Source organism: Heloderma suspectum, chromosome 3 (assembly GCF_057233095.1).
Source record: "Heloderma suspectum isolate Gila_16-S chromosome 3, 16-S_ref, whole genome shotgun sequence".
Classification (NCBI taxonomy): domain Eukaryota; kingdom Metazoa; phylum Chordata; class Lepidosauria; order Squamata; family Helodermatidae; genus Heloderma; species Heloderma suspectum.
Window position 1 is genome coordinate 59,928,717 of NC_139460.1, and position 9,936 is coordinate 59,938,652.

Genomic DNA, 9,936 nt, shown 5'->3' on the forward strand with positions numbered 1-9,936 from the left:
TACAGGAAGCCAGATTCCGGCTGAACATCAGGAAAAACTTCCTGAGTGTCAGAGCAATATGGCAATGGAACCAATTACCTGGGGAGGTGGTGGGCTCTCCCACACTGGAGGCCTTCAAGACGAGGCTGGACAGCCATTTGTCAGGGATGCTCTGACTTGGATTCCTGCATTGAGCAGGGGGTTGGACTCGATGGCCTTGTAGGCCCCTTCCAACCCTACTATTCTATGATTCTATGATTCAAACAGATTCTAATTCCTGATTGTTTGGATCAACCTTGTGACAAAAGTAGGCGAATAAGCCAAATATGTATCAGAAGTCCAGACATTAGGTATACAGTAATCACTCTTGTGCACCATAAACATAGCTTTACAAATCTTGAATTTTTATTTTTTTTTATATATATATATAGAGAGAGAGAGACACACACACACACACACACATACACACACACACACACACACACACACACATAAAATAAATAAATATTTCTAACTGGGGTCTATTTTAAAAAAGGAAGGGGGATAGCTTTTGCTGTGCGTTTAATTAAAATCCATGTTTACATCCATATTGAAAACATGCCATGCCTACTGGATCCTTTTAATGTTATATATTGCCAAACAAAATACTGTCTAACAAAATAGTGATTGCTTCTCCTGATGGCCCATAACTTCTATTGGACCAGTGTTTTTGTAGATATAGGGCTGGGTGGGGGGAGAGATCCAGTTTTTAAATCAGTGCATAAATAGCCCAATCCTATGCATGCTTAATCAAAAGTACAGCTCACTGACGTCAGGTGAGCTTACTCCCAATTAAGTGTGCATAGGATTGTAGCCTAAGTCTAGATATTTTTCCCATGTAATTTAAAATGGTCTAATAAAAACAAAACAACTAAAAGGATCTGTAAGATTCACAACATTAGGAATAGTGTTGGGAGACCAAGAGAGTGTGTGTTTTTCCTTTTTCTGTCAAAATGCTAGAACTTGGCACTTAGTAAACTCGATTAGTAGTACATATGAACATATTACTATGTTCAAAAGAAATAATACTTACTGCAGTACATAATTAACTTACAGAATTAATTGCTATCATTAACCATTATTAAAAATGATAACTAAGAATGAAACCTCCATGTTCACAGGTGTTACAAGCCTGATTACATTTTAATACCAACTCTTAATCAGATGTGTGTGAGATAACTGGGAATGTCTTCTTCATGCCCTGCTTTGAATTTCCCAGGGAAATTTGGCTGGCTGCTATCAGAGACATTGCTGGACTAAATGTCTCTTTAAACAGTTGTGACATTATTCTTAAGTTATTTCTCACCATAGGCAGTTGGTTTTAAAGTGGAATTTTCCGTCCACATTTTCTTTTATATTGCAAATTCCTCTCCAAAAGCCTAGATGTTTTCATCCATCTTCACAAAGATGAATCTCTGCATCTCTAGATTTCTGTTTGACAATGTGGTGTCGCTCTTTGATATTTTTTTTTCTGTAGTTGGATGGGAAACTCCTAAAGTTAACAGAATTCGAAAACTTGAACCTCTTGGTGAAAGTCGTCGTAATGGTAATTTCAGAGGAAATCACAATTGTTTTTTGTCCTCAGAAACTTATTCCATTTTGCATGTTGGCTTGTTTCTTTCTTCTCAACTAATCATGCTTCAAGTGTTTAAAAAGATCCATGCTTTTTCCTAGTGTTTTTCCATTTAAAGCAAAGCATAAGCTGTGTCTTGCTTATAAACTATTTGCTTCATTCTGTTTGCTTCAGTACAGATCATTGCTCACTCATGCCATGTACCTTTACCATGATGTACAATTAAACAACAACCCCTTTGTTATAACAGATCCCATTCTATAGAATGCTAAAAATGTCCTTAATTTGGTACAGTTCAGAGGAAAAATAGAAGTAGGTTGCATATATTGTTAGCTATCCACAAATATCAATGAAGTACTAAAGGACAGGTAAACCAACTGCTAAATTCTTACATGCTGCTGTACTGTAGTATGTCCAAATTGCTTTAAGGAGCCTTCCTGTTTGGCAGTATTTCTAAGAGCTCTGTGGTCCATAGTTCAGTGCTAGAGCACCTGCCTTGCATGTATAAGGTTCTATTCAATCTCTAGAGCCTCTAGTTAAAGGATCTCAGATAGAAAAGACTGAGAAAAGCCCATGCCAGAGACTGAGCTGCCAGACAGAGTATATAATACTGGGCTAGTTAGATGCGTATATGAAGGCAACTTGCTTTAAGTTTGCAAAATTAATATTTTTCTAATTATTTTTTAAATACTTGTGATGGTAAGCACAACTATTATGTATTGTAATAGAACAAATTTGTATAATGAAGTCCATCTTTCTTTTTAAGGCGTATAAAGAGAAGAAAGCAAGAGAAAGGCAGAGCAAAAGAGGTAGGGAGAAGAGGGAAGGACTTGTGCTTTCTGATTACATTCTTTTTGCTCATAGCAAGGCAGCCTGATTTGTGGCTGGAGCAAGGGAATGAGAATCAAAAGATGTATGTCCTTGAACATGATCCGTAATTGCTGTCTCTCACTTTTCCACATGTAAAAAGTGAACTGATTATTTTTTCTGGTGCAAGAAATATTCCTGTTTGCACATAGTAACTCAAGCTGGTAAATTTGCTGACATAAAATAACATCTGGCATTCACCTCCTATAGCCCCACTCCCACCGGTCCCAGCCAATATGGCCAGTGGTCAGAGATTATGGGTGTCCAAAACATCTTGAGGGCACCAGGTTTCCTAGATTTGTTCGTACAGCTTTGATTGCAGAGTGACACAAGGAATACAGTTAATAATGCTAATCATCTCGTAGGAAGTTCCTTGCATCATTGTCTACATTTCACTTAGAAACACCAGAACTGGGATCTCAGAGGTTGCAATAGAATCCACATGCCACTTCAGAGCTATTTATCATGGCTTTATTGGCACTACTATTGGCCACTAACTACAGCTTAGGAGTTACTTTTATAAAGTGGGCATTTGACAGAATTCCAAGACTCTTCAGCTTCAGGAGCTACAGTTTCCCTACAACTCAGGCTGTTAAAGAAGAAAAAGCAAGCACCCCCCCCACACACACACACACACCAAAGAAACGAATTGCTTAACATAATGACTAATTTATTGTGTCAGCTTTATATACTTCTCATTCATTTTAAACAAATGAATAGATTCCTGACTTGGATTCCTGCATTGAGCAGGGGGTTGGACTCGATGGCCTTGTAGGCCCCTTCCAACCCTACTATTCTATGATTCTATGAAAAATGATAACGTTCAGTCACATCATTTCACAATTTTACCTTTTCTGTAAAGAAATGCGTTGGGGTTTATATACCAGTATGGTTTTATTAGTTAGCCCAAAAGGTTTAGCCACTGGGTTCATATATATTTTGCACTTGGAAAAAAAATATAGCATATCTTTATGAAAATACATAACATCATGCAATTGACCAGAATATATTAGCTTTTCTCAGCTGAAGAGTTTCAGGCAGCCTTACCAGTGTCAATTATATTTACAGATCTATTGTATGATTTTTTTAAATTGTCTTGACAAACTCAAGAAAAACTTGGAGCGGTGAGAGAGAGAAAGCGCTTGATCTATTTTCAGTGCCATGGACAGTCAAAAAAGATCCTAAATGTTACTTGCATTCACTTTTCCTGTTCTCTGTCTGTTTCCTGCTGGGCATACAAACCAATATTTTTTCATTTTCTGACTTTATAATTTTGCATGTACTAAGCCTGCATGTATTATGCCTCTATTTTTTTAAGTTTGTTTAAGGATGTATACATTTTCACCACGCAATGATTAGTAATTTGGCACTGGGAGTCCCCTTTTCCTGTTTATGTTAGGAAACACATTGCGTTGTCTAAAAATTTCTACAATATCTCATTCAGAAGAGTACAAACAGTTCTGGCACCAGCACCACCGAACCACAGGAGTTCGCGGGTATCCGCTTGAGATCCCTAATATGGTTTATTCCTGCTTCATAGCTGGCTGTGGTAATGTGGAAAAAGGAAGGGAGAGGGCAGATGCTTGCTAGGCATTGACCTCCTGAGATTCTTCCTTTCCCTTTCTATATTGTTTCTGGTCAACCTGGGTTCCTCACACTACTGTCTATGAAGGAGGTGATAGTGGCAGCGGCAGCAGTAGTTTGGGGGAGGACATAGCACCCCACCCATTTGGATTTAGACACATTTAGATTTTCCCCCTCTCTTCCTTCAAATTACATTTGACTATACATTCTTATGTCTTTTAACACACTGTGGTTTTCAGCTAACACATTCAGTCACAGTGAAATCAAGAGCCCCGTTCACTGTGTTAGCCTTTATGCCTGGGATAGAGTGCCTTGGTTTGGGCTTTTGCTGTTCTGAAATACTAGAACTGTTTCAGGTGTTCCCCTTTTCCTTCTGCAAGTTATTCCCATGACAAAGTACTATCAGAAAATGTGAAAGACAGATAAAAAAATAAATTACACTCTAAACCAGGCAAACATACATCTTCCAATATTATACATTTTGACATAATGTGGATTGTATTTCTACTCTAGTGAAAAAAAATCAAAACCCCAGGTTTCCCCACACTTGTTAAATTAGCAGACAGTTCCATGCTATTTTTGCTGTTCCCCAAAATAATAGCTAGGTAGAGGGTGCAATATATGTTTAACTTGGCTTCTTTTCTAATCTGTGTCTTAGATTTCTACGGAAAGCCACTGCCTCCACTGACTGTACGGCAAAGACCTAACAGCGATACCCATGATGTTATCTCTTAACTAGCAGTCGTGGCAGCTTTAATAATGCATGCACCATGTAAAGGGAAGACCTATATTACTGTTTTTCTTATTTGAAGAGATACTTGCTGGGCAAGGACACTAAGATTGCCTTGGGATCTCAGCGCTGAAGGTGGTCCTCATGACACATAGCTATACTATTTCTTTCTTGACTCACCAGCTGCTCTTCAGGGTTAATGTGGAATGAGAAAACTTGTATAAGTAGAACTCTTGGGAAATGAGAGCGAGGCTTCTCACTTGGTTTCCTTGCTGGAAATGAAAGTTACAACCCTGAAGAACACTTTCAAGACCAAATGCAACTTGACTGCACACCTTGCTTAAGGACTGCTTTTCTGTTTGACTTAGTGTATTTCTATATTCGATACTTCAAGGGTTCCTCTGTTGTTTTTTGTAAAATATATGCATGTTCAAATGGAAAAAAGTAAGAACTGTACATTTTAACTATTTTTATATTTTTCTAGTATCTTGGTTGTTTTTAACAGAACTATTTGGTTAACAGAACTATTTTGAAATATTAAAACTCATAACTATATTCCTAAGCAGAACATACTTACGAATATCACCTTTTTGCAACAGCAATACAGTTTGCATGTGACTTGCCTCACAAGTTGCCTAGCTGTTGAAATGTTGATTTCATGTTTTGTCCTGATCCACTGGGAAGATAATACGTGCAAAAATTGGTGCAGAATTCATGTTTTCCCCAAGTGGGAAAAACATTCCAGAAGCTGGGTTTGTGTGTAGTGAACCACAGCAAGAGTCTTTGGAATAGTTCTATGCTAATTATGTTTCCATGGGCAGAGGCAGGGGGAATGAATTCCCCTCACACACACACACACGATTATTAGTAATAATCCATGGGTTCCATGTGCACAGCCACAGTTCCTGGAATGAATTTTAGAGTTTGGGAAAACTAGAACACATCATCTGCACATTAATTTCCTCCTGTTAGTTTGGGGCATTTGTGTTTTGATCTCATGTTATAAATGGAATTGTATCCAAAATTATGGTGTTCTTCATGGAATACTTTGTTTGAATGCATAGTAATATCAAATGAATTATTTATTCCAAGACTGAAAACTGCAAGAAATTAAAGTCTGAATGTAATTTAAACAAACTTTATGGGATATTTCCTTATTTACTGTATATACGTTTCCCTTAACATCAAATTTAACTTTTTACACTTCCTTGCTCAGGATCTGTGCACATAAGAGATAACCTACACAGAACTCCCATATGATCAGAGGCTTCCTGATACTCTTAAATCAGGGGCAACTCTGAATGTCCTTGCCCACTGTGGCTCAAAGCAGCCCTAGTATTAAAGGGAATAAGGAAGTCTCTGCTTATACTGGAGCTGCAGATGTGTATCAGAGCATTCTGGAACTTTGCAAATTGTCACATTTTAACAATGTGTTGTTAGAACTCCTTTGTTCTATATTGTATGTTTGTATATGTGAATTTCATTTAAACACTTTTTACACCATGAATAAAACCCAACCCATTTGAAATCTCATGCTTGGCTATTTCTTTGCTTTTACCCCATTGTGTACTAATATTAAGGAAAAATTACCTGAAGTATGTCTAAGCCAGGCTTGTGTGAAAATCACTCTCCAATTCAAAGCCTGCCTATTTTCCTTTTCAGCAGGTGGGTGTAAACATTAAAAGTTTATCTATTACTCAAAACAGTTTAAAAGCTTATAGAGTTTTAGTTTTGAAAGACTACTTTCTATAATCCCAAAGGCTCTGATAGGTTAAATACTAGTTCACAATTGTTTTTGCACATAGTTTCAAGACTTTTATAGATTGGGACATAATCCTGGACTGTACGCTGAATGCGGAAAAACCTCAGTTTTTCTCTTGATCATAAGAATTTTCTTTTCTGCTCATTTAGCAAACACTGAAGTCAAAAGGATTATTAAAACAACAATCCTATGATCCTGAAGTTTAAATACTTGTTTTCCCCCCTTTTGATATATATATTTTACACATTTGTTTACAGCTTTTAAATATATATTTTATGGGACCAAAGTATCAGGAATATTTCATAACATACTGTCTTGTACTACTTTTTATTTTTTGAATATCACATCTAAATGTTTTCACTTATGAAGTAAAGATATAAAGAAATATGTGGCGGAGGGAGCAATCCTACCGGGATAGGCAGCTGCCTCCGAACTCGGAGGCGACCACCTGCCCTGCGTTTGTGGCTAGACAGCCGAAATTGGCTGTCTAGCCGTGGGAAGTTGGAGCATGGGAAGTGGCGGCCGGATGACATGGAGGACGTGTCGCACCAGATTTCCGACTTCCCCGCCCTGGCACACCCCTAGTAACACCCCATTTTCACCACTCCGTGCTGCCTATGAGGCAGCGCAGGAGGGGGTGAAGGTCGGTTCCTGGGATTTCGGCTGTCTAGCCGCAAATGCAGGGCAGGTGGTCGCCTCTGAGTTCAGAGGCAGCTGCCTATCCTGGTAGGATTGCTCCCTCCACCACATATTTCTATGGCTGTCTAGCCACTGACTAGCAGCAATAGGATTGTGCCCTTAATTATTTAGGTTTATGGTGAGATTTTTTAAAATAAAATAAAGTAGGTCCCTCTGTCTGAAAGCCAAGATCCCTTTCATGGCAGGATGCTTATGAGGCCCCCGGCTCACTGCTGCGCCTCATAATTTTGAGCAAGGAAGCAGATGCTGCAAGACTTTGCAAGCTCTCACTGCAGCTCTTGGGTGAATCTTCAGTGGCAGTGAAAACTGGAGAAGCTGTGAATGAAAGCAGCCAGAGGAGGTAGAAAGCAACCAATTAACCAAACAACTAGAGAACAAGGAGGGAGGGAGGGAGGAAGCAGCAAGAGGGAGCTGCCAAAGTAGGAGTGACAAAGTGTGAGCAGGGGGGTAACTGTATGTACACACAGAGCAGTCACATTTTGTGGCTGGGTGCCCTGTCCTGCAACTGTCGTTTCATGATGGTTGACACTTTCTCAAAATTCTAAATATGCCCACAGGCCCAGAAAAGTTGGGACGCCTAAGACTTGCCAGGAGTCCAGCTGAAGTTGGATGGAATTCAGGATTTGTCTAAGGCACCTAGGCCAGACATTATAGGGTAGACCCTGCCTACTACCACATTGAATAGATTTGACATTTATGTTCCCATAACTGCTAAACAGTACTTGGTGTAACAAACAGTGAGGAAAATTCAGAGAAGCTTTAATGAGTTCTCCAAGTTTATAAGAAGCCTGATGCACAAATATTCAAGCACCTTCAACTTCCTGCATGGCAAATCCCCCTCTCCTTCCAATGTTCAAGGACTACTGGCTCTTCCAAGCTTTGGGAAAGTGGAAGGGTTCATACTTTGATCAGGGGGGCCCAGGTTCCAATCTCCACTCGGCTGGAAGCTCACTGAGCGACCTAACCAGTAGCCTAACCTACCTCACAGGGCTGTTGTGAGAAATGGGAGGGGAGGTGGGCTGACTATGTATGCTGGCCAGAGCTTAGAAGAGCAGAATTTTCAAAAAATACAAAGGTTAGGCAGATATGCAACCAGTCAATTGTATGCAGCCTCCCATGACTTAGGTCTGTAGTTGGATTGGGATTTAAAAAAAAAAAATTCCACATACACAAAGATAAAATCCAGGTAGTTTACTAAAATACAACTGCAAAAGAAAACAATACAAACATAAAAGCATGGAAGTGGCAGATACAACCAGTTAAAATCAGCATCTACCATAGTCAAAAGATGTTTAAAATGCCTGGGTGAATTTTAAAAAGGTTCGCCTGGCACCTATTAGATAGCAAAGTTGGCCTCAGACAAACCTCCCTAGAGGTTTGCATTACACAATTGGGATGATGCTGCCAAAAAAAGCCCTCTCTCTTGTTAAGACATACTTCAGCTCCAATGCAGGTGGTAGCGGGACCAGGGCATTGGCAGATGATCTTGAATGTGCTCATCGCTAGAGAGGTGAGAGGGTGTCCGCTGTCTTTTCATCCTGCATGCGCCGCCACCACCAGTACTGTCCAGCTGCTGCAAGAAGACAGCCTGGATCCCTTCATGTGGGATCACATTACTTATTTCATTTTTAATGTACAAAATTTAAAAGAATGTAAACAGCTAAAAAGAATTTCAGTAAACCATTTCGATAATAGACCTATTCAAGACAGTTGACATAAGTGTCCCATTATATGCCATTAAATGACGGGGAACAGAGGGCAGTATTAACCTGGCCTGGCGTCCAAAAAATGACTGTCAGCATGGTCTCAGGCAGGCTAGACCTCAGAGCGGGGCTCATTCGGGGAAGGGGAGGTACTGAAAAGGCTCCTCTCCCTTGTTGCCATTTTCCGAGCCTCCCTTGGAGGCGGCACTTGGAGTAAGGCCCCAGGTGCTTATTTGCAACATTTATCGACCACTCCACATCTAGATAGATTCCAGAGTGGTGAACAATAAAAGATACAAAAATGTTGACTGTAGCGTCCGGGTAGGTTCAGGTTGGGGAAGGCGTTCCATCAGGTATTACGGCCCTGAGCCATGTAAGGCTTTATGTTGTCTGACTCTTCGTGACCCCATGGACTATAGCACGCCAGGCTCTTCCTGTCCTGCGCTCTCTACCGGAGCATGCTCAAGTCCATATTCATTGCATCAGTGATACTATCTAGCCATCTCATCCTCTGCCGTCCCCTTCTCCTTTTGCCTTCAGTCTTTCCCAGCATCAGGGTCTTTTCCAGAGAGTTTTCTCTTTGCGTTAGGTGGCCAAAATATTTGAGCTTCAGCTTCAGTATCTGTCCTTCCAATGAGCAGTCAGGGTTGATTTCCTTTAGGATGGACTGATTTGACTTCCTTGCAGTCCAGGGGACTCGTGAGTAGGGATGTACGAAAGTCACTTACCTTTTCGCGGATTTTGCTGATGCTGGGGGGGAGGCGTTCTGTCCCTCCCCCCGGAATTCTGGCCGGGGGGGGGAGGCGCTCCATTCCTCCCCCCCCGGAATCCTGGCCGGCCCGCTCCGTTCCGCAGGGATTCTGCGGAGCCGCCGGCTGGCTCCACCAGCAGCCGGACATCCGGCCGCTGACTAGCAGGGATGCAAATGGTGGCGGCCGTAGCCGCCACCGTTTGCGTCCCTGCAGTCAGCCGTGATAGGCTACGTAAATGTTTACGTAGC

At 40.8% G+C, this 9,936-nt stretch overlaps 1 protein-coding gene across 4 annotated transcripts in view; it reads left to right on the forward strand.

Moving 5' to 3' along the window:
- Positions 1-6,306, forward strand: part of ARL13B (ARF like GTPase 13B) — a 62,950-nt gene extending 56,644 nt beyond the window's left edge. The window contains exons 10-12 of one of the 4 annotated variants that reach the window (XM_084843393.1): positions 1,496-1,564; positions 2,358-2,400; positions 4,701-6,305. In XM_084843393.1, the coding sequence (XP_084699519.1) occupies positions 1,496-1,564; positions 2,358-2,365 (77 nt within the window). In that variant the 3' untranslated portion in view covers positions 2,366-2,400; positions 4,701-6,305. Of the gene's footprint in view, positions 1-1,495; positions 1,565-2,357; positions 2,401-4,700 lie in introns of all 4 variants that reach the window. The other 3 variants (XM_084843392.1, XM_084843395.1, XM_084843394.1) reach the window with 3 other exon arrangements.
- The last annotated feature ends 3,630 nt before the right edge of the window (positions 6,307-9,936 follow it).